We start from the raw sequence: 25819 nt of genomic DNA, 5'->3' as shown, positions 1-25819 counted from the left end.
TTTGATGTATGCATTGGTATGCACAAGGCCAGATATTGCTCATGCAGTGGGAAAGGTGAGTCGTTTTCTCTCCAACCCTGGGAAGCAGCATTGGGAGGCAGTAAAGTGGATTCTCAGGTATCTAAAGGGTACTACTAAATTATGTCTTTGTTACTGGGGAGCTGATCCAATATTGGAGGGCTATATGGATGCAGATATGGCCGGAGATATTGATAGTAGCAAATCTACTTCAGGATATATCTACACTATCGCGGGGGGAGCTGTCTCATGGCAGTCACGACTGCAGAAGTGTGTTGCTTTATCCACAACAGAAGCAGAGTATATTGCTGTCGCTGAAGCTGGGAAAGAAATGTTGTGGCTAAAGCGATATCTTCAAGAACTTGGAATTAAGCAGAAAGAGTACAAGGTACATTGTGACAGTCAAAGTGCTCTCGACTTAAGCAAGAACTCCATGTACCATTCCCGTACAAAGCATATTGATATTCGATATCATTGGATACGTGAAGTTATGGATCGACAACTGTTGAGACTAGTTAAGATTCATACGAAGGACAATCCAGCAGATATGTTGACAAAAGTGGTAACTCGAGAAAAGTTAGAGCTATGCAGAGACATAGCTGGAATGCTTGTTTTGGATATGGCTGGAGGGGGAGAATTGAAGAACTCAAATTGGAAATCTCCAGCCACCATCTAGAAAGTCCACTTCTTCAACGGTAGGTGCAACTATTGTTGATTCTCCAATGGCTGTCATCTTCCATTCACACCCATTAACATGTGCAGAATATCCTCTATAAATAGAGGCTTCAGCTCGTTGTTTAAATCATCCCATTCCCAGTTGAGGAATCCTAATCCCAAGTAGAGGAGAGCCTTGAGAGTGCTGTGAGGATCTGAGAGTTTTTATTTCTTTCTGTAAATTAAATCTATGAATTGAATAGATTGATTTTTCTCTCAAATTAGTTTGATCTTTGATAGTTTAATTCCCAACACAAAATTCTTATGGCAAAGTAACTTTTTTTTTTAAATCTTGACCCCTCCCCTGACCTGTGCACGAGGCGGTGGACTCTCTCGCCGTCCGGGCCTGCTGGTTTTGTACCATTAAATTCGATACAGAGTTGAATACTACTCTACAGTCTACAAGATGCATAAAGAAACCGATCTAACCACTAAAATTCACCTCCAAATATATGTATTAATTATATGTAATTATGTTCTATGTATATCAATCTACATATGGTATGCAAGCTTCAAAAATCAGAACCTACAAGTAAAAAGTACATTAAGAGAATACTGATAAAAAAGAGTGCGTGTAAATCATTAACTATTGGACAAAAGAACTTAGCATATGTCGAGTAGCTCGATAGCTGAAACAACTTCGTTTATATTGTGGAATTGCCTCCTGTCCTTGAGCAGACTCTTGGCAAAATTTAGAGCTTTGCGTTCACAATCTGCTCTTTTGTTGGCCTCTTTGATCGATTCAAAGTCTTCGACGTGAGCTACACCAACAATCCTCCTGTACATCAACCAGAAGCCTCTCAGGTCAATAGACTCTAAAAAACCAGGCATACATAGGAAATTGGCAATAAATATCTGCGCATTCAACTGCTCAAATATTTCAAGGTAACTTTAAGACATGTCCCGTTTAACATAGATGTTCTTGTGCTTTTCTGATAGATTAAGAAGTCTGAAAGCTCAAACAAAGAAGAAAAGACTACATTCATGAAAAAGGAATGGTTTTTATCTAACCGGATCATTTTGGCAGCACCGAATCCTAGAGTGTCGTGGAAAAGATCGTCCATAGATTTTTTCTTTATCAGGAGCTGGAGGTCTAGATTATTATAAATTTCTGGGAGATAAGCTTCACCAGGACCATCCTTGTGTTTATCCCAAAGTGCAGTGAACTTCGTGTGGAAGAGGTTCCAAGTCTCTGAGATTGTCTTCAAAATCCACACTTTGTACAGCTGATTTAAATCATGTAGATCAAGTTAACATCCTATTATGCTAGAGAATATGTAATGCGCACGAAATTATTCTGACAAACATCATATTTTGTGAAGGGTGCAATCGCCAAAAACTAAACCCGCATTCAAAAAGTAAACAAAAATTTCTCCGTGCTTCCCTCGCGGAAAGAGTAGTGTTTTTGTGAAGCCTTGTTTTCTGTTGGCAGAAGTGATAAGAAGTCAATGCCTACATTTTCAACAGAAGCAACCTCGCCTTATTTTAGATCAAAAGTGTGACTCATAAGAAGCAAAGCCATCTTAAATTTACTTACATTCACTATTTTAATATTAATTACCAGCATAATTCCCATCTTCCATGGATCAGTACCAACCATAGACCAGATGTAACAAACAATGCTTGATTCAGTGATTGAAAATCATTACTCACAGGATCATCCATCCCAAAAAAGAGTCAAACAATGCTAAACCCCAGGACGAAAAATGTATTTTCAGGTGTTCAAGAGACAGATGAAGGGAACAGAATAAACGTGCAAACTAATAAACCCTAAAATTAAAGAGAAAACGACATATGTACACAAAAATACCAAAAAACTGACATAACAGACAATACAAAATTGATATAATATATAGAAATAAGACCGAAATATTGGTTTTGATAGGACCATAGAGACAGAACATACTTTTCGATCAGCTCCCTCTTTTGAATGTCCATCTTGTGCAAAATAAGCTAAAATCAGGTTTCCAATAAATGCTCCTACATCAAATCCCATAGGTCCATAGAAAGAAAACTCGGGATCTATAACTTGAGTTGATTCAGCGGTAACCATGACAGAACCAGTATGTAGATCACCATGTATAAGAGCTTGGGTTCTTTCAGAGAATCTGAATGGGAAAGATGCCAAACAAGAAACAAACATTTTGTATCACGTCATAAAGCAAAAGGCAGACGAATTACATGAAATACGAAGAAGCGGTATCCAATTATGCATTTTACTTGGATCTTAGCTCAGCGATTTCAAGTTTCAAAATGTTATCCCCCCGAACTGTCTCAGCATCAGCATCAAGATAAGGGGTTGTCCACCAGTTATACTCGGATACTTTGTAGGGGTCAGAAAAAACAACCTGTTCAGTATGTTTACATAACTCCACATTTCCGCAATATTTCGCAACTGTCAATGAAGTGGAAAAAATTGTCACATGATCCAAGCATTTCACCACAGTTAAATTTGAATTCACAGGGCAAATTACAGTTCTATTGAAATAATGACAAAAATCAAATGGATGAATATCAAAGCTATAAGCAATAAGTTCAAAACTCTCAGCATGAAGCCTAATATATTTAGTTAAGTTGACCTTATTAGCATAAACTGTTTTTTAATGACCATTATTATGTCAGTCCTTCCATGATTGTCTAAAATAGTCATCAAAAGGAATACTTTCAAATATGGAGTAAGCAATTAAGATGCATGTATAAACATAACCATAAGACAAAATCAATTCCATGGTTGTTCCATTGCTTGCCTGAACTTTTATGATTGGTGGTGGTCAGATAATGTAAGGAAGTATAGAACAATGTTTTGGCCATATATTCAGACATGTGTTCAGCAAGTAACGGGTACTCAATCCCAGCTATCAATCCTTTTCTTAAGATTATATGTGGTGGCTCTAGGTATCGCATTCCGATCAGACACATTGTCTGGTCGAAATGATAAACTTCAGGAACATGATCAGGACACCAACGACCATGTTCTTGCAAAGTCGATGCTTCAAAATAGGCACGCTCCTTCGTCATAGGCCACGACTCCCCTATGCAACGAATATAAGGAAGTGCCTGCAGATATTTTAACCAGTTCAAACAAGATGAAATAGTTCTCAAAAAAGCCACTTGACTATGGTTTTGGTTAAGAAAAAGTGATTGATATAATTGATTATGCAAACTTAATCCATACTTACCCTTAAAAACTACGAAATAAACATTATTCAAGAGACTATATACTAGATCGAAACATGAATTTTATGTTTTGTTTGGATGGTCATACTTTATTAATATTTATTTACGATGTTGTTTTGTGATTATATATTTTGTTTATCCTTTATTTTAAAATTTGTGTTATTTATATTATCATATTTAATGATGAAAAAACATATCCATGTTAAGCTTTTTAACGACACCATCTTCTTTTTGTTCGCCTCGAACATAAAAAAAAATCTCTGGTCGGCTAGAGCATAGCAATCACTTCCTACCTGCTTGATGACAAAAGAACCCGCTGGAGCAATAACGATGTAGACGAAGTTAAGATTTCCATCTCCCACTTCTTTGATTTCCAAATCATCGAACTGGTTGCCCAGCTTCGATGCCAGAGAAGGGGTGGCCTTCAAGTACTCCACCAATATGTTCTCGTCCAGTGGCCGAAACCCGTCGAAAGCCATGGCTTTAACTGCGGCGGCGACAGCCGATCAATAACTTCGTAAGATGGCGGAATGGCATATAAAGAGCATTTTGAATGGGGGATAGCGACTTACGTGGTAAAGCCGCCACAAAGGCGTAAAGGAATGAGATTCTTGGGTCAATCTCTCATTCTCATGCACTGGTGATACATTAAATCTGGTCATTGTTTACTAAAAAAAAATCTGGTCATTCTTTTTCTTGGCAAAATTGGTTTTAAATCCTCAAACTCAAACTCAACTTTAACCTAACTCCTTACCCCTCAAAAAATTTGCCCAAACTCCCTAAAAACCCAAAATGTGACAAAAATACCCTCATATTCAAGTGATTGATTTTCTGGGCCGAAAATGGTATTGGAGTCGAGGTAAATTATTTCAAACATACAAATTTATTATTACAGTGTAATTAAATGTTTGAAGAGGAGAATTTTCTCAAATTACATGAAGTCGAACCCGGGTTCGAGATTATTTATTCACATTAATTATTCTAGAACTCTAGAATATTTGCAATAGGAAGATCCTAACCAAGGTTAGATATCAAGAAGGAACTTATCAGAGTCCTAAGGTAAATTTATGATTCATAATAACAGGTTCTTAGAAATAGTATCGCTTTCCTCTAAACTCTCGGGAGATCTTAGAGAAATTCAAAAGACAGTACAAAATTATGACAATATGATGTATTATGTACCATAACATGTGGAGAAAATTCTTGAAAACCATGAAGAAATTCTTGGAATAGTAAAGGATATTCAAACAAGAATTCAAATCCTAGAACAACAACCAAGTTCTAGTAAAAGAACTTCAGAAGTAAGGTTACCACCATCCTTTGGTACTGAACCCTTGTTACATCAATAGGGGAATGCCAAAGTAGTGTCAAAACCTTTGACTAAAGAAGAAAAAATGATCAATCTAATTAAATCTGTCTCAGAAAAGAAATTAATCTGATGAAAATTTTAGAAAGGATTGGTTTAGAGGATCTACAAGAGCTTGCAGAATCTTTTGCAAATATCAAAGTTGTAGATCTAAAGATGAACACAATGGGAGGTAAACCACCGTCTATACCCTGGTCATCTTCGCAGTAATCACCAAGAGAAAGTGTGGGATATCAGAATATAAATATGAGAGAATCCCAATCAGACTTTTACACTGTTGGAGAAGCACACCTAACGGAAACAAGGTCAAGGAAGAATCTAATTCCTTTGTACCAAACACCTTATGGAAAATTTGTTTTAGAACCAATACATTCTTATAGGGTTATGCTTAACCTAAATGTATTAGATTTCAAAAATAGAGAAGATCTCATAGATGATTGGACATCAGCTATGAGAATCGCAACAGGAACAATTGATCTCAACAGAGAATGATTCATTTAACTTCTGGAAATGAGTCTTATGGGATCAGTGAAAATGGTTTGGGACATGACTTCGGTGAAATCCAAAGAATCATTTCTAGCCGGAGAATCTCTTAGCGAGATAGCCGGAAGAATGACTGCCTTTTTTTAAGCTCAATTTATAGGGGTAGACTATTTTAACAGTCAAGATACATAGAAGAAAAAGAAATATAATCAAGCCTGTATATTCTTGAATTACATGATATATGTTTAGTGGATGAATACATTATGTTATTCACTAAATATAGATGAAATACAGGAGTCGAAGAAGACATAGCAATGCAGCTCTTCTTTGCCAAGATGCCAAGTCCCTAGAGAGAAATGTTAGTCAGGGAATATGTTCTTGGCAATCCATATACATTTGCACGAAGAGCCTCTTTCATTAAAAGAAAAATTGACAGAACTGTACCATTTGGCAGCATTACAAAAGAATTACAAACGCTTAAGGGTTATCAATAAAAGAACTCCTTTGTGTTATAAAGAAAATGATCTTCCAACAATTATTGGAAGTAAACCACAGAAGCATAAGAGGAAAAGTTTTAATACTCATCCTTATGCTAGAAGTGGAAAGAGTTCTTGGAAACTAAGAACAGTTTGGTCTAGAAAAAAAGCCAGATCTTATAAATCTGGACAAAGAAGTGGACCATCAAGAAGTAGGATAACATGCCAAGCATCGAGTACCTCTTGAAGCACAGGAAGAACACCTACAAAGAAAACTTTCAGAAGAGCTCATACTTGAGCTAATGAAAGTTTTAAAGACTGTAATTGTTGGACATGTGGAGCAAGATGTCATATCTCAACCAATTGTCCAGAAAATGAAAAAAGAGGTATTAAACGCTTCGATCCACCCCGGATATTGAAAAAGCAGTTTATTACAAGATCTTATTCAGGTATACCGATTCGAGGATATTGCCTAAGAGGAAAGTATATATGAGGAAGAAAAAGTCTTGAGTTAGGAAGAATCTGATGGAACTGAATCAGAATCTGATTGAAGACGAGGTGTTTCGACAAGAAATACATGAAGATTTGTCTGGTTTCTTTAGCCAGACAACAATATCTCATAACATGGTCCAAAGGATCATGAGAGAAAATTCTATACTTAAGAGATATCGAGGATTCTCTGTAGGACAGGTAGAAAAGTTCTTAGGAAGTCTTGGCCTAAGAAACAGAAAGTATCATCTAATCTATAAAGTTTCTAGAAGGGAAATGACAATCCCAATGGAACTTACGGGAAATAGAATGGAGATGCAATTAATTCCTTCTGAAGAAATTAAGGAGGAATTACAAAAACTCAAGATAGAAGTAGCAAGGACTATGTTCTGAATTCATATCGGAGCAATCCAGATTATGATAAAAGTTAGTTTTAAAGAAGAAACTGATTCACCCATTGATATTGCTATATGCGATAAAAGAATGGAGAACCTACAAGATTCAGTACTAAGAAATATCTCAGAAAATCTATGTACAGGAAAGATTGTAGGTGTAATCTATCTGAGGATTGCCTACAACCTGGCAGATCGAGATTTCAGCCGAGCCTTGACATTGCACCAAAATTTCAAGGAAAAAAGGCTGATGAAAGAAGGTAATAGACCATATTCTATTACATATCAAATTTCTTACGCTCTATCTAATAGACATCATTCAGAGTTGTTTATTAGAAATGATTTTATTGAAATACCTGAGATATTTGGAAAAGTTGCTCAGGCAATTTATCCAGAAAGAGTTGAGTTTCCTTTAATATAGGAAACAGATATCCAAATACAAGACAAACCGATTCTATAAAGAAATCAAAGTCTTAGATTGGAATCACGAAAACTATCTTTTCAATGAGATAAAATTACAAGCTACAGATGGGAAAAAACACATGTACAAGAAACTCAACATAAGCCAAAAAGCTTTTCTACCATAGGAAAGCTTAGATGTCGAGAAGGGTGGAAGGAAATAGAAATAGTATTTGATATTACGATACAAAAGAATCAATTTCTTTGTAATACCATATACTATTTGGAACAACCTATGATAGGAATTTACCAAGGAATGATCAATATCGGATAATTGGAAGTTCATATCAAAGGAATTCCAGGAAAAGAACCAGATCGACTGGTTCTTGGACTACAGTTCCTCGAGGAACATAAACCTTGGAAACGTCTAGAGTATGGAATGAAGTTTATGACAGATGATAAGATGTGGAAAATACAATGACCACAAGCCAATTCTTAATATATACATTCCAGTAGAAACGTTGTACGAACAATATAAGACAAAATATTTTGCTGCTTATATTGATTCAGGTGCTGGAATTTGTACAACAAAAATATGAGTTTTTCCAAATTCCAGAAGAATCTTAATCTTATGTAAGGGGATCAAGACAACAGAAATCATAATTGGCGGTGCTGGAGAAACACCTTGATACAAGGTAAAAACACCACCAATTTATTTTGATGATACATGAGTTGACATTTTGCTAGGAAATAATTTCCTACAAATGTTCAAGTCCTATACTCAAGAAAATGAGACTAGAAGATTAGTTTCACAACACCTTGTGATCACAAAATTATAGTCCAGAGACTACGAGAGACATTTTACAGAAAATTTCCAATACAGTTTCGCAGCAAACGTGGTGATGAAGAAAAAGCTTCTAAACCCAAAAATGAAAGATTCTAGATGCGGTTTGGAGAAACAATGCTCCAGTGAAGAGCATATAAAGAGCTCCAACCATAAGAAATAGAATGCCTTAAGATAGCTCTACACAAAAATGAGGTAGAGTTTGAATCTAAGTTATCATTTGAAGATGTCAAGAAAAGGATCAAAGAAAATTACAATGAAGATCCTTTGGCATGGTGAGACAAAAATCAACTCAAAGCTTGCGTTAAAATTAAGGAAGGCAAAGAGTATGAATTTGTCTGTTCCAAGCTTATCCCAATGAAAATAATTGTTAAAAGGGATATGCAGATTATAATCAAAAAAAATTTGGACCTTGGTTTGATCAAAGCAGAAATATCACCATACAGTAGCCCATGATTACTTGTAAGAAATCATGGTGAAATAAAAAAGGAACAAACCCAGACTGGTTATTAATTATCAAGAGATTAATAAGATTTTAGAATTTGATGGGTATTTTATACCTAGCAAAGAAAATCTAATCAGTGGCATACGTAATGTAAAGATATTTTCAAAGTTTCATTGTAAGTCTGGTTTTTATCAGATTCGAATGGAGGGAAAACAAGAAATTCACAACTTTCTCCACACCACAAGGACACTATATCTGGGAGGTATTACCAATGAGATTGGCTAATTCACCACAAATATTTCAAAGGAAGATGGATAATCCGTTTAAAGATTATTTCAAATTTATGTTTGTCTATATTGTTGATGTTTTAATTGGATCTAAAAATATGAAGAACATATTAAGCATTTAGAGATTTTCTCTGATTTTTGTAAAAAGAAGGATTGGCTCTATCAGAAAATAAAGCAGTCATTGCCACAAGAAAGATTGAATTTCTCGGAATAGTAATCGATGAGTCTTGAATAATTTTACAAGATCATATAGTAGAAAATGTGCAAAATTTTCCAAACGAGTTAAAACAAAAGAAACAACTTCAGAGTTTTCTAGGAGTTGTTAATTTTGCTGGGATGTTTATAAAAAACCTAGAAAAACACAGGAAGATGTTTAGTCCATTATTAAAGAAAGATGCGAAATTTATATGGACAAAAGAACAGACAGAAGGACTTGTCCAATTAAAGGAGATTTGTAAAAATCTTCCGAAAATGGCTATTCCTCAAGATGAGGATTATCTGACATTATATACAGATGCCAGTGATCATTGGTGGGTGGCAGTCTTAATAAAGCTCACTCCAGATGGGGAACAGCCATACATATATTGTAGTGGACTATTCTGAGATGCAGAAGCCATAAGATGACATATCAACGGAAAGAAAATATATGTACTAAAAAGAGCTTTTGAAAAATGACAATTATTTTTTACTTGCAAATAAATTTACTTTAAAGGTTGATAATACACTGGTAAAAGCTTTCTTAAGGAATAGAATTGAGTCTAAACCAGAGAAGGCTAGATTATTAAGATGACAAGGACTATGTAAGAAATATATTTTTGATATTGTAATAATTAAATCTCATGAAAGTATTCTTGCAGATTTTTTAACAAGAGATTGACATCGATGATATCGATGTCATCATCAAGATGCAGAGGCATTTAAGGGAACACCTTGAAATGCTTCAAAACAAGTTTAACAAGATGGTCTTAAACGCAGAAGGTGCGGGAAGACTACAACAAGCTGATAAGAGAGTTGTCTCTGATCGAATCACATGATGTTTACAGGCTTATACCCAGTTATGATCTGTAATACAAAGGACCTATCCTCCAAGGCATTGAGAAGCCACTGGTTTCCCAAATGGAGAGTTTTCGAGTACAAGACTCTATACATGGAGCAGGAGATTCAAATACCCCTAGCACAGGTGTTAAGTCTGGATCATATCCAGATGAGTCGGCTGAAACAAAAATTGAGACTCCAGATCCTTATCTCGAGTCTTCAAGTCAACTCTTCACCTCGGGGATTGAAGAGGGAAATATCAACCTCATGCCTAATACTGATAAGGGCAAATCTAAGGTTGGTACTAATGAAGTTACGATTTCTCCATTACATGTATACCAAAAATTGTGGGAGAAATTAAAAACAAGAGTAGGCATTAACCCCACTACCAACATGGTTGATGTTTCCGGAAATCATCCTATGATATGGATGAAACAAAATTCATATCCAAAGAAGGTCAAAGCATGGTATGAATTCGGGGCTCTTGCCTCAGTTTATATTACATCACCCAGCTTCTCGAAATTGCAAGATTACCCAAATGGATCCAAGAAGCTGTTCATGAAACTTGGGCGAATAACGATTATTTGTCCAGAGGAGATATTTTGGAGCTATACTTTTTCAGTACAACACCAGAACCAGCAGGGAAAGGCTCACACGAAGCTTTTCATTTGATCAAGTTAAGGAGACCAGATTAAAATGTTCATAAATTTATCAAGGATCCTCCGTCAGATGAAACACTCCTTGTTGCTTCAATAACTGAAGACGACATTTCCACCAGAAGAGCATGTGGTCTATGGGTTTGTCTTACTGATATGGACAAAGTCAAGTTTCCGTTTAAGTTTTATCATAATTCGATAAACGGATCATTCCTGTTAAATAATATGACAGGAAAAACTACAAGTTTTGCAGAAGATCTATTCGAAAAGAAAAAAAATATTCTGTGGAATAGCAAGTTGCCAGGGAGTAAAGAGACTCGTCGGAAATTCTGTAACATGGCACATGTGGGAAGATGGTCAGAAAACATCAGCCCATAATGCCAGAACCAGAAAGAACCAGAGTTTGGTAAAGAATTCAAGCCGAGATCTGATCGGAAATACTTTACCGACACCAGTACAAGTGAGGAAGGACCACAATCACGTTTTCCTCGGGGACGCAGAAAGCCAAAGATTCCTTGACAAATCTAAAGTGGACATGTGACCATCCCACTAACAAAAGAAAGGACCACCATGTGAGTGGAATACAAGGACCACCAATAATCAGTGATAAAAGACAAAAGACCATTGGATTCCATATATTTAAATAAAGAAAATCCAATAAACAGACAATAAACTTTAACCCCAGAAAATCATCTATAAAAATAAGCTAAAACGGAGTAAAAGAAACACACGAAAAAATTCGAAACCCAAAGAAAATGTATTTTACATATATGAAGGTTTCTAAAAGACGTCTCAAGGAAAAAGAAAGAAGCTAGAAAATCTTAGAGATCTATACCAACTTCTAAAAGGAGCAAGAAAAGAAATTTCGGCTGATATAATTCAGACGCATATATAATATATGATGCGAACACGGGTGGTCAAGCTCCAAGGAAGGCATGGGATCCTTTGCAGTTGCCGGAGGGACCAGTCACGAGGGGACGCCTAAAGAAGTTCAAGGAGGCACTACAGGGAGTCATGAGCAAGCATGAAGGGGTCGTGATGCATGGGAGTACGTTGGGAGGCCAAAGGAACATCATTCAAGCATTGTTGGAGTCGGCCGAGACTACACGGATGTGTACACGGATCTGCACACGGGGTCCGTGCCCTTTACAGCCAAGGATGGAGAATTCCAGAGTCTACACGGACCCGAGCACGGACCAGTACACGGGGTCCGTGTCCTATGATATTTGCGAAGACAGTGTCTACACGGACCCGTACACGGAGGTGAGCACGGGGTCCGTGTCCTTTGTTTCCAGCTGAAGATATTTTCCGAGTGTACACGGACCCAAGCACGGAGGGCTACACGGGGTCCGTGTCTGAGCCGGCTGCGCAAGAAAGTTTCCTTTCTAGAGTTTTATTATTTTGGGAGACTAGATTTTTGATATCTTTTGTTATCAAAACATATTTTGGACGAAATTTTGAACACTTTTCAGATTATTATTGATATTTTATCATTGTTCTTGAGTTTTATCTCAAACAATTAAAGCTTTTGCTTTGTCAAACAAAAATCAAACTTATCAAAGTTTTCAACTTTGTGGCGTTTGTCGATCGTGCTTGTGCGGATTGTCGTCGACTTGTTCTTCGAAGGTTCGTTATAATCTCGGTTGTTTATCTCGTGATTATTTGTTGCTAGACTTTTCATAGTTTAGAGGTGAAAATCACAACACACACACTTGATTCAAAAGATCGGGACACCAACGATTCTTTGTTCGTTATTGAATTGAGGGCGCGATTTGATTTTAATCGTGTTTGCTATTCGTCGTACAAAGATTCACATCATTTGGTATCAGAGCTTAGGTTAATTGAATTCAAGTAAGTATATCATTCATTCTATTAGCAGATCTAATTATCCTTTAATTCTGCTTTCAGATATGTTTGTTCTATCGTTCTTCGTATTTTTCGTGAATCTGTGATTCTTGAAATTTGTTGGAGTCTTTTTTTTTTTGGGATTTTCGAGTAGTACTCAGCCAAAAAAAAAAAATTACAAAAATTCCGAAATTCACCATTATTTCTTTTTGATATCTTGTTCTATTTTATTTAGAGAGTCATATTCAATTGCCTCTTACAGTCAAAAATATATATATATATATATATATATATATATATTTCATATATCCGAATTTCTTGTCTACACAGTCCAAGTGAGTCGGTCGCATTTGTTCACAAGTTGGAACTTGGTTGTTTGATATACTCAAATACAAAGCTTGAGCACACCTTCGAGAGAAGCATCAAATTCGAGTGGAAACATTTGAGTGTGAGTGTTATTTCTTTGGAGTGGCTAGTGAGTATTTGTTGTGAACAAAAAAAATTGAGAGAAAAGACGAGTGAATTTTTTTTGGAGTGACCGTGAGCATTTGGGTGAGGATTATTTTGTTTCTACTAATGTTTTCTTGCAGGTACAAATTTGAAATTAGATGGAGAGGGAGGTAGGAGATAGTTCGAACCCGGGGTTGTCTAAGGTTCAAATGGAGGCGTTGTTTGGGCATATTAGTAGGATGATGACGACACAAATGGAGTCGTTACATGAAAGGTTGGATAAGCTTGAGGTTGGTGTTAGTGGGAGTAAGTCTAAACCTAAGGATTTGAGTAGAGAGGATGAGGAGTATGATTTGGGTGGAGACGAGGAGAGTCAAAATGAAAATTGGGGTAGGAGTGAAAGAGGTAGAGGATTTGGTAGAGGAAGAAGAGAAGCCTTACGGGGTAGATATGAGGGGAATAGGGAGGATGGTAATATGGGTAGTATTAAGATGAAAATTCCTTCGTTCCATGGGAAATCTGATCCGGAGGCATACTTAGAATGGGAAAAGAGGGTAGAGTTCGTGTTTGAGGGTCACCACTACTCCGAACAAAAGAAAGTTAGGTTGGCGGTGGTGGAGTTTCTAGACTATGCTCTCATTTGGTGGGATCAATTAGTGACCACTAGAAGGAGGTATAATGAGATACCTATTGAATCTTGGGATGAGATGAAAAGGGTCATGAGGAAAAGGTTTGTGCCCAATCACTACTATAGGGAGATGTTTAAGAGGTTACAAACTTTGAGGCAAGGGTTGAAGAGTGTTGAGGACTACTATAAGTAGTTGGAGGTAGTCATGATTAGGGCAAATATTGAGGAGGATAGTGAGGCGACCATGGCACGTTTTCTTTGTGGTTTGAACAGGGAAATTCAAGATCAAGTGGAGCTTCGGCACTACTTGGATCTAGACGAGATGGTGCAAATGGCCATAAAAGTGGAGCAACAACTCAAAAGGCGTGGAGTTAGCCGCACCAATCAAACTGGGGGTTCATCATCTTCTTGGAGATCAAATGCGGTGAAGCGTGAGGAGAATAAGGTGGTGACCAAGCCCAAATTTGAGACCAAACAAGAGGCGCCTAAGCAAGGAGTGCAAGGTGAATCTGAAACTCCTTCTAATCGATCTAGAGATGTTAAATGTTTTAGGTGTCAAGGGTTAGGGCATATTTCTAGTGAATGTCCTAATAAAAGGGTGATGATTTTAAATGACTATGGTGAATATGAGTCTCAAAGTGAGAGTGACGATGATGAGATGCCTGCGTTAGAGGATCCTGATGAGGGGTATGAGGCGGTTGTAGGTGAAGCACTAGTGACTAGGCATATCATGAGTGCCCAAGTCAAGGAGGAGGAGACTAACCAAAGAGAGAACTTGTTCCATACTAGGTGTTTTGTGAATCAAAGGGTTTGCAACTTAATCATAGATGAGGGGAGTTGTACTAATGTGGCTAGTGCTGAAATGGTGGAGAAATTGGGTTTGCCTACACTAAAGCATCCTCGACCATATAGGCTTCAATGGTTGAATGATTGTGCGGAAGTGAAGGTAACAAAACAAGTGCTAGTGCCTTTTTCTATCGGGAAGTATGTGGATGAGGTTTTGTGTGATGTGGTACCCATGCATGCATGTCATATTTTGTTGGGTAGACCTTGGCAATATGATAGGCGTGTGTCACATGATGGGTTCAAGAATAAGTACTCATTTGTCTTGAAGAAAGAAACCATTGTATAACTTCCTTTGTCCCCAAAGCAAGTAATGGAGGACCATTTGAAAAAAAAAAGAGAGATGAAGCCGAAAGAAAGAGTGAACAAAAAAGTGAGGTGTCCTTGGAAAATAAAAAAGAAATGGCTGAAAAAAAGAGTGATCAAAAGAGTGAGAAAGCCATACAAAAGAAAAATAAAGGAAAGAAATTGAGAGGAAAGAAAATGAGAGGAAAGAGGCCAAAAAGAAATCCTATATGGCCCAAAAAGGTGAGTTGAAGCAATTGATGTACACACATGAACCACTTGTGTTGATTCTTTACAAGGAGATCCTCCTTAACACAAGCGATATAGCCGGGTCCCTTCCGAGCATTGTTGTTTCACTCTTGCAGGAATTTGAAGATGAATTTCCGGAGGAACTACCTCAAGGGCTACCACCATTGAGGGGGATTGAGCATCAAATTGATTTGGTACCTGGAATTGCATTGCCAAATCGTCCAGCTTATAGGAGCAATCCGGAGGAGACCAAGGAGCTTCAACGGCAGGTAAGTGAGTTGTTAGATAGGGGTTTTGTGCGTGAGTCCATGTCTCCTTGTGCTGTACCTGTTTTATTAGTTCCTAAGAAAGATGGCTCATGGCGTATGTGTGTAGATTGTAGGGCAATCAATAACATAACCATTAAGTATAGTCATCCCATACCTAGACTAGATGATATGTTAGATGAGTTGCATGGTGCTTGTATCTTTAGCAAAATTGATTTGAAGAGTGGTTATCACCAAATTAGGATGAGGGAAGGTGATGAGTGGAAAACTGCTTTTAAAACCAAATACGGGTTATATGAGTGGATGGTCATTCCTTTTGGCTTAACTAACGCTCCTAGTACCTTTATGAGGTTAATGAACCATGTCTTGCGTGCATACATAGGAAAATTTGTTGTTGTTTATTTTGATGATATCCTAGTATATAGCAAAGACTTGGATGAGCATGTTGGTCACTTGAAACTCGTGCTAATCACATTAAGGGCTGAAAACTTATATGCTAACTTAAAGAAGTGTGATTTTTGTACAAGAAAACTCGTCTTTCTTGGTTTTGTGGTAAGTTCACAGGGGATACAAGTTGATGAAGGCAAGGTAAGTGCTATTCGAGATTGGCCAACGCCTACTACTGTTGGTCAAGTTCGAAGTTTTCATGGTCTTGCAAGCTTCTATAGGAGGTTTGTAAAAGATTTTAGCACATTGGCAGCACCAATGACGGCGGTGATTAAGAAGAACGTTCCATTCTATTGGGGCGAGGAGCAAGAGAAGTCCTTTAATATTATCAAGCAAAAACTAATTAATGCTCCTTTACTTGTTTTACCTGATTTTGCTAATACTTTTGAAATTGAATGTGATGCTTCAGGTGTAGGTATTGGTGGAGTGTTGATGCAAGGAGGGCGGCCGGTGGCATACTTTAGTGAGAAGCTCAATGGAGCAGCGCTGAACTATCCTACGTATGATAAGGAGTTCTACGCACTTGTGAGGACCCTAGAGACGTGGCAACACTACTTGAGGCCTAAGGAGTTTGTGATTCATACGGATCACGAGTCTCTAAAGCACCTTAAGGGGCAACAGAAGTTGAACAAGCGGCATGCCAAGTGGGTGGCATTCATAGAGACATTCCCCTACATCATCAAGTACAAGCAAGGTAAGGAAAATGTAGTGGCCGACGCACTATCACGAAGGTACGTACTAATCTCTACCTTGGAGTAAAAAATTTTGGGGTTTGAGCATGTGAAAGAATTGTATGTGCTAGATGAGGATTTTAAGGATGTGTTTGAAACTTGTATGCTTGGTCCACATGAGAAATTCTACTTGCATCATGGTTTCTTGTTTAGAGAAGATAGGTTGTGCATCCCTAAATCATCCATTCGTGAACTACTTGTTAGGGAGGCACATGAGGGTGGTTTACTGGGGCATTTTGGTGTGACTAAAACTTTAAGTGCATTGCATGAACATTTCTATTGGCCACACATGAAACGTGACGTTGAGCGTGTTTGTGACAAGTGCATTACTTGTAGGCAAGCTAAATCTAAAACACAACCACATGGTTTGTATACACCACTTCCCGTCCCTAGTGAACCTTGGGTTGATATTTCTATGGACTTTGTGTTGGGGTTGCCTAGGACAAAGAAGGGGAGGGATTCAATATTTGTTGTTGTTGATAGATTTTCTAAGATGGCACATTTTATTGCTTGTCACAAAAACGATGATGCTTCTAACATTGCGGACTTGTTCTTTAGAGAAGTCGTTAGGTTGCATGGCATGCCTAGGACTATTGTGTCTGACCGTGATGTTAAGTTTTTAAGTTACTTTTGGAAAACTTTATGGGATAAACTTGGCACAAAATTGTTGTTTTCTACTACTTGTCATCCTCAAACGGATGGGCAAACTGAAGTTGTTAATAGGACTTTAGGAACACTTTTGCGTGCTATTCTTAAAGAATTAAGAATTGGGATAACTGTTTGCCTTTTGTTGAATTTGCTTATAATCGTTGCGTGCATCGTACTACAAATTATTCGTCATTTGAAATTGTCTATGGTTTTAATCCTTTAACTCCGTTGGATTTGATGTCTTTACCTGTGAGTGAAAGGTTAAACATGGATGGGAAAAAGAAAGCTGAATTTGTTAGGAACTTGCATTAAAAGGTCAAGGCCAACATTGAGAAGAGAAATGAGCAATATGCCAAGCAAGCCAATAAAGGGAAGAAGAAGGTGATATTTGAGAAGGAGATTGGGTGTGGCTACACTTGAGGAAGGAAAGGTTCTCCGAGAAGAGACGTTCAAAGCTATTACCTAGGGGTGATGGACCATTTCAAGTCCTTGAAAGGATTAATGACAACGCCTACAGACTCGATTTACCAGGTGAGTATAACGTGAGTTCTACTTTTAATGTTAGTGACTTGTCGTTGTTTGATGTAGGTGATGAGCAAGATTTGAGGACAAATCCTTTTCAAGAAGGGGAGGATGATGTGAACACGGGTGGTCAAGCTCCAAGGAAGGCATGGGATCCTTTGCAGTTGCCGGAGGGACCAGTCACGAGGGGACGCCTAAAGAAGTTCAAGGAGGTACTACAGGGAGTCATGAGCAAGCATGAAGGGGTCGTGATGCATGGGAGTACGTTGGGAGGCCAAAGGAACATCATTCAAGCATTGTTGGAGTCGGCCGAGACTACACGGATGTGTACACGGACCTGCACACGGGGTCCGTGTCCTTTACAGCCAAGGATGGAGAATTCCAGAGTCTACACGGACCCGAGCACTGGACCAGTACACGGGGTCCGTGTCCTATGATATTTGTGAAGACAGTGTCTACACGGACCCGTACACGGAGGTGAGCACGGGGTCCGTGTCCTTTGTTTCCAGCTGAAGATATTTTCCGAGTGTACACGGACCCAGGCACGGAGGGCTACACGGGGTCCGTGTCTGAGCCGGTTGCGCGAGAAAGTTTCCTTTCTAGAGTTTTATTATTTTGGGAGACTAGATTTTTGATATCTTTTGTTATTAAAACATATTTTGAACGAAATTTTGAACACTTTTCAGATTATTATTGATATTTTATCATTGTTCTTGAGTTTTCTCTCAAACAATTAAAGCTTTTGCTTTGTCAAACAAAAATCAAACTTATCAAAGTTTTTAACTTTGTGGCGTTTGTCGATCGTGCTTGTGCGGATTGTCGTCGACTTGTTCTTCGAAGGTTCGTTATAATCTCGGTTGTTTATCTCGTGATTATTTGTTGCTAGACTTTTCATAGTTTAGAGGTGAAAATCACAACACACACACTTGATTCAAAAGATCGGGACAACAACGATTCTTTGTTCGTTATTGAATTGAGGGCGCGATTTGATTTTAATCGTGTTTGCTATTCGTCGTACAAAGATTCACATCAATATTTCTGCCAAGAGATAAAAGCTGAAGAACAAGTTATTTCTAGATTAATGATCTAGAAGAAGAAAAATCAAGAAAAGTGGAGGGACCATCCAATCACTTCACCAGAAAGGGCCAACCACAGCTGGAAGGCATCAAGTTATAGCAAGAGTTTGAAGTCCGAAATAAAAGTCCGTCAAGGGCTTCTATAAATAAGTTGGAAGAAGGAAGATGAAGGCATAACTCAACCTCTTTGTTTTTCTTCAAAATAATTTGTAATATTTTCTTTCAAGTTTATGTGTGTTGGAAGTTCAACTATTATTAGTAGCTAAACAAGTTTTTCTTTTCCACAGAAGGTTACTATGTAATAATATTTTGTATGTTTGAAAAACAACCAAGGCTTTTGCCCATCTCATGTATTACTGGCAAAATAAAGCTTTTATTCTACACCCTAAGGTAGAAAACGAAACATGGTTGTGCTAAGTGCTGTTGAAAGAATCTGCGTCAGGAACCATCTGTTGCGACTGCGTGGTTAGGCTGTGAGGAGCAGTCTGTAAAATCCGGTGGATACAACCCGACGACACTCTGGTCAAAAAGATAAAATGTTTAATTTATTATACGGAAGCATGTTAGAAACTGAATTCCGGTGTTTGACAAAAAGATAAACCAACTGAACTACGCAACTGAATTTAGCTAACTGATCGACGCAACTGAATTATAACTGAACAGCTAGCTGCTCTTTCAGCTGAATAACTCTTTAGTCATTCTCGTCAACTGATATCTCAGCTGTACACGTCATTAGTTGAAAGCAACAACCGACAAATAGTATAACTACCTGCAACTTATAGTGGAACGCCGCATTTTAGAAAAAGTAGTGTACGACTATCAGAGTATATCAACGTGGCAATCAACGGTTAGAATATTCAAATATCCTTTATTGTTACCGTTGAGAAAGAAGCCTATAAATAATCGAAGATAGCAGCCAAAAAAGAAGACGACTGATTTCAGCTATTACATTCTACTTGTTGTTACGCTGCAAAAATATCTACTCACATTCAGAAGTTAAAAGCTCACGTTTACTAGTTATATCAATAGCATTCAAGGCTACATTCTTGAGCTAAAATAGCACTGTGTAATCTTTGATAAGTTTTTGTAAGTTGTGCTAAGATCAGTTACCATCTGTAAAAGTGTTATATACTAAGAGTTTCAGTTATGGCAAAGTGATAAGTCCAAACTGAAGTGGGTCAGTGCAGTATTTTGTATTTGATCAAAGTCTTTTAGTGGATATCCTATCTTCGTGATAGAAGAGGTGACGTAGGAGTTATTCAAATCTCCGAACATCCAGAAACAAATTGCGTTATCTTTACTTTAGTTATTTTTAGATAGATACTCTATCTTTCAGTCAGTTTATTTTCCGCAACTGTTTCATTCAGTTTAACTGATTGTCATTAACCGACGTGATACCTAGTATCAGTTTGTAACAAAACTGAACTCAAATTCTCGAAGAATATATAAATTTGAGGAGTGTTTATTCAACCCCCCCTTCTAAACACTCTTTATTCGTTTAACCGATCCTTTCAAGTGGTATCAGAGCAGTTGTATCTCGTCTCAGAATATCTATACTAAAATTTCTCATCATGTCTTCATTCAATAAGATTCCTATGTTCTCTAGAGAAGACTTCGATGATTGGAAGATCAGGATGCAAGGCTCACCTAGCTGCACAAGATGATGATATGTGGTACGTTATAACTGATGGACCCATGAAGATTTTGAAAGCCAACACAGCTGTTGCCATTACTGATGGGGCACCTCATCGTATAGAAAAGCCCAGAGAAGAATGGACCACAGAGGATAAAAGAAAAGCCAACTTGGATAATGTGGCAAATGACATAATATATAAGACGTTTGACAAAGTAACTTTCAGCAAAATCAAAATGTGCTAGACAGCCAAAGAGATTTGGGAGAAGCTGATCCAGCTTTGCGAAGGGAACGAACAAACCAAAGAAAACAAAATTTCTGTTGCTATTCAGAAGTTTGACAATATCAAAATGAGAGTTGGTGAAACGATGCATGATTATGATGAAAGAACCAGCTGCATCATCAATGAATTAAATGCACTTGGAAAAGTGTACACAAACAAAGAAGTTGCATTGAAGATAATCAGAGGTCTTCCCAAGGAGTGGGATGTGAAGACCATGGCAATGAGGGAATCCAAGGATCTGAACAAAGTTGAACTTCATGATCTATTTGCTGATTTGAAAGCCTACGAGTTTGAGTTGCAAACTCGAGAAGGAGAATCTTCCACTCCAGCAGCCACGACTGCCTTAGCTGCTGTTAGAACAGAACCAACTGGTTCAATTGAAAAAGCTGCTGATCAACTAAGCAATGATGCCATGTCATTGTTCATCCAAAAGTTTGGAAGATTTATGAGAAAAAAGCAAGGAAACTTTCAAAATAAATATCAAAGAAGCAATTCCAAGGAAGAATGAAACGCTTGCTACAACTGTGGCAAACCAGGTCACTTCATTGCTGACTATACCAAACCAAAGAAAGACAGTCAAGGCTCAACTGAAAGAAGAAAGAAACCATATGAGCACAAAAAGAGATCCAAAGATGATGAGAAGTTCTCCAGGAAGAAGCATGAAGTACTCTTGGCTGAAGAGAGCAAATCAAAGTGGGCAGACACTGACAGCGAGGAGTCAGAACCAGAAACTTCATGCAGTTCTAGTGACAATGAAGAGGAAGTGAAATGTCTGATGGCTGGTGATACAGAACTGGAATCCGGCAGTCAACAGGTATTTGACTTTAGCTCAACTGATTTTACAAGAGAAGAACTTATCTCAACATTGCATGACATGGTCAGTGAGTATCATAAGCTTGCCTTATTATTTGAAAAGGCCAGAGCAAAGCAAAATGATCCTATTGACAATAAGACTACAACTGATGAATCAGTTGACATGTTGAGTCTGAAAAAGGAGATTGCTGAACTCAATACTGAAAGAAGCAAGGATCAGTTAATGATTCAAAAGTTGATGCTTGAAAATTCAAAGCAAACTGAGCTTATTCAGGCTTGGAACAAATCATCTGCTGCATTGACTGATATACAGAACTCACAGAAATCAGTTACTGATAAAACTGGTTTAGGGTTCAGTAACCAAGATGAAATGTCTCTCAAAGATACTCGACCAAAACTGAATATGGATAAAGGGAAATACATTCACTTTGTCAAATCAGTTATGGTACAAGAACAATCTGAGCCAAGTAAACTGATTGAACAGCCAACTGTAAGTATGAACAAGGGCAAAAGATGTGGTATTGGTTATAGACCAAAAGTTGTGACTGACTCACGAAGTCAGCCACCAAAAATTTTCAGCAAAAATTACTCAAATGGCTACTCAAATTACTATAACAGGAAGCCATTTGAGAAGAGATACTGGCTGAACAATCAGTTGAAAAAGGGCAAATCACATGATGTTTCTTCTGCACACCTTACACCAAGCACACACAGATCGGGAAAGGCCATCTGGAATACAACAACTGGGCGGTCAGTCAGACTGATCCAAGTCTGGATTCCTAAAGGAGTAATCAACTTTGGACCCAAGTAGAAAAGGGTACCAGAATCTATTTTGTGTGTGATTGCAGGTAATAGGTACAAGCATTGAATCTATATGGTACTTGGATAGTGGATGTTCACGCCACATGACTGGAGATTCAGACCTATTATCTCAACTGATTAAGTACACTGGACCAAACATCAGTTTTGGAGATAATTCTAAAGGTAAAACTGTGGATAAGGGTAAGCTTATCCATGGTAACTTCATCATTAATGACGTTTTACTAGTTGAGAATCTCAAGTATAATCTGATCAGCATCAGCCAATTATGCGATAATGGATTCTCAGTTCAATTTGACAAACATTCTTGTTCAGTCAAAAACTCAACTGAAGAGATCATTCTAACTGGCAAAAGGTGTGGAAACACTTACAAAGTCAGTTGGAATGATCAACCTTATGCACCAGTTTGTTTTATTGCTTCAAATTCCTCTAAAAACTGGTTGTGACATAAGAGATTAAACCACCTGAATTTCAAATCTATTGCATATTTGAGTAATCACGATCTTGTTACTGGATTGCTCAAAATGGATTTTACCAAAAATAAAATTTGCTCAGCATGTCAGTTTGGTAAACAAATCAAATCTTCTTTTAAGAACAAGGGTCGTAAATCTTCTTCCCGATGCTTAGAACTGTTACATATGGATCTATTTGGTCCAATACCAGTCATGAGCTTAGGGGGAATGAAATACACCTTGGTGGTTGTAGATGATTTTTCAAGATTCACTTGGGTTATATTTCTCAAATCCAAAGACCAAACTGCTGCTCAACTGATTAAGCTTTTCAAAAGATTATTAAATGAAAAATCAGTTGGAATTGACAGAATCAGATCCGATCGAGGAACTGAATTTATCAATCAAATTCTTTCAAATTATTTAGAGAATGCCGGAATTAAGCATGAGCTCTCAGCAGCTAGAACTCCTCAGCAAAATGGTGTAGCTGAAAGGAGAAATCGGACCCTCAAAGAGGCTGCTAGAACAATGCTTGCTGATTCTGGTATCTCTCAAAGGTTTTGGGCAGAGGACAGTAAACACTGCGTGTTACACTCAAAACAGATCAATGATTAATAAGAATCATATGAAAACACCTTATGAGATCTAGCATGGAAGAAAAAGTGTGGTTTCATATTTTAAAATATTCGGCTGTAGATGCTTTATACTTGTCAATGATAAAACTCATTTAAAAGCTTTTGATGCTAAATCTGCAGAATGAATATTTCTTGGTTATTCTTCAGTGAGTAAAGCTTATAGAGTTTTCAACAAAATTACTTTAAATGTTGAGGAATCTATCCACGTTGTTTTTGATGAAACTGTACTAACTGACAAGCCAACCGATCGAGTTGAGCTAGCTGATAGATTTACAGATATAAGCTTGGATGATGATGATGAAAAAGACATCCATATTAATCAAAGCAACCTCCAAACAGCCTGAACCAGAAGTGTTAGAACAACCAGCTGAACAAGAAGCTGTTCCTAACGACCGGTTGATAGGACAACCAAATGACATTCAGCTACCAACTGAAACTGCTCCAACTGAAACTGAAAACGTTCAGTTGCCCACAGAAGCAGTTGTTAATTTAGAAGCAATAAATGCTGAATTCAGATGGAAGAAATCACATCCTCCAGAGTTGGTAATAGGTAAACCATCTGATCCAGTGAGAACAAGAAATTAGATGCTCAATTTATTCATTCATTCAGCTTTCGTATCACAACTAGAACCCAAGAAGACTGATGAAGCTCTTGCTGATCCAAACTGGATAAATGCAATGCAAGAGGAGCTAAATCAGTTTATCCATAACAATGTCTGGAACTTAGTTCCAAGACCAATTTCAAAAACTGTTATAGGTACAAAATGGGTGTACAGGAACAAACTGAATGAAGATGGTTCAGTTGTGCGCAACAAAGCAAGGCTAGTAGCACAAGGATATAGGCAAGAAGAAGGAATTGATTACGATGAGACATATGCACCAGTTGCAAGACTGGAGGCAATCAGAATATTCCTTGCCTATGCTGCATTCAAAAACTTTAAAGTCTATCAAATGGATGTAAAGAGTGCATTTCTAAATGGCCAGTTGCAGGAAGAAGTCTACGTTGAACAACCTCCAGGTTTTATCAATCATCACCTTCCTGATCATGTCTACCATTTGAACAAAGCCTTATATGGTCTTAAGCAAGCTCCAAGAGCTTGGTATGAAACTCTTTCGAAATTTCTAACTGCTCACGATTTTTCTGTTGGATCAGTTGATAAGACATTGTTCAAATTCTCCAAGAATGATCATATTCTACTCGTTCAAATTTATGTTGATGACATTATTTTTGGGTCAACTAACCCCAAATTATGCGAGAAGTTTGCTAAGTTAATGCATGAGAAATTTGAAATGAGCATGATGGGTGAACTGACATTCTTTCTTGGATTACAAGTGAAGCAACTGGAGTCGGGCACTTTCATTAGTCAAACTAAATACACGAAGGAATTACTGAAGAAGTTTGGCATGGAATTGTGCTCAGCTGCAAGTACTCCAATGAGCTCATCAGTAAAATTGGATACTGATCAAGGGGGAATATCAGTTGACACGACACTTTACAGAGGTTTAATGGGAGTGTTTGCCATCTCATTCTCCCAAAGAAACTGAAGTTCTTGGAGATTCTCCCAGTAGCGTAGAATTTGATGGAAAACATCATCTTCGATCTCAATCTTTCTCTTCTCCAGAGCTGCTTTCATGAAATCTTCAGCCATGTCCGAAGACTTTGAATTGCTTGCACCCGCCATTTTCTTTACTGAATATAATTTGCTAATATATTTGCGACTAACTGAGCTACTCTTATTTATAGAACATGACAAAGAAGATGAAAGGACTATTTCATTATAACAGTCGTTTACACTACCAAACATCAGGATTTCTTTTAATTAATCTTGTTTATTTTCTCGAAATTTTCTTTTATGCATTTATTAAGGGGGAATATTGGTTTTAAGAGGTTAAATGAGAAGACAATTGTTAGTCAACTCTCAACTGAGGACTCAGTCTCACAACTGATCATTCAGTTGAGCTTTTCACTAATCTTCTCATATAAATTAACTAATTAACCATATTATGTTCCAAATCAAGTGACGTGACTGTTCTTCAAGCATTAAATGATACCCTTCAGCAAATGATTAGTGGAAACGTGGACACCTTTTGAACCGTTTAAATTACACATGCTTACAGCACACGTTGTAATTCAAAATTTCTATGGACTAACACGTGTCCAGAATTTGAATAGTCACGTACATATGTACCATTCCCCGCTCCATTTGCAGTTTTACTTTACGTTTATCTACAAACTCTTGAGAGCAAAAACAAAGTCTCATCCTTCTATTTTCTAGGAATTCATTCAGTTCCAAATGGCGTAATCAAACTCCCGCTTATATGCTGAATGCAATGGCTATCAACTTCGGATCGATTCTATCGTTCGGCGACGCTGATGTCAAGAACGTATTTCAAAAACTCGAAACTGCTGGGTTAA

The 25819-nt window shown here is 37.6% G+C and overlaps 1 protein-coding gene across 1 annotated transcript; it reads right to left on the bottom strand.

The window, feature by feature from the left end:
* Nucleotides 1-1049: 1049 nt before the first annotated feature.
* Nucleotides 1050-4551, bottom strand: LOC142541521 (methylthioribose kinase-like). Its single transcript, XM_075648049.1, has 6 exons — nucleotides 4203-4551; nucleotides 3480-3789; nucleotides 2953-3127; nucleotides 2639-2840; nucleotides 1744-1958; nucleotides 1050-1510 (listed from the first exon to the last, which is right to left on the bottom strand). Exons 1-6 carry the CDS (start codon nucleotides 4386-4388, stop codon nucleotides 1336-1338), a joined length of 1263 nt encoding a protein of 420 aa, XP_075504164.1. The 5' UTR covers nucleotides 4389-4551; the 3' UTR covers nucleotides 1050-1335.
* Between the last annotated feature and the right edge of the window lie 21268 nt (nucleotides 4552-25819).

The sequence above is a fragment of the Primulina tabacum genome, chromosome 1 (genome assembly GCF_025594145.1).
Source record: "Primulina tabacum isolate GXHZ01 chromosome 1, ASM2559414v2, whole genome shotgun sequence".
NCBI classification, from domain to species: Eukaryota; Viridiplantae; Streptophyta; class Magnoliopsida; order Lamiales; family Gesneriaceae; genus Primulina; species Primulina tabacum.
The sequence above is the reverse complement of the archived record's forward strand: the minus strand, read 5'-3'. Positions and strand labels throughout refer to the sequence as shown.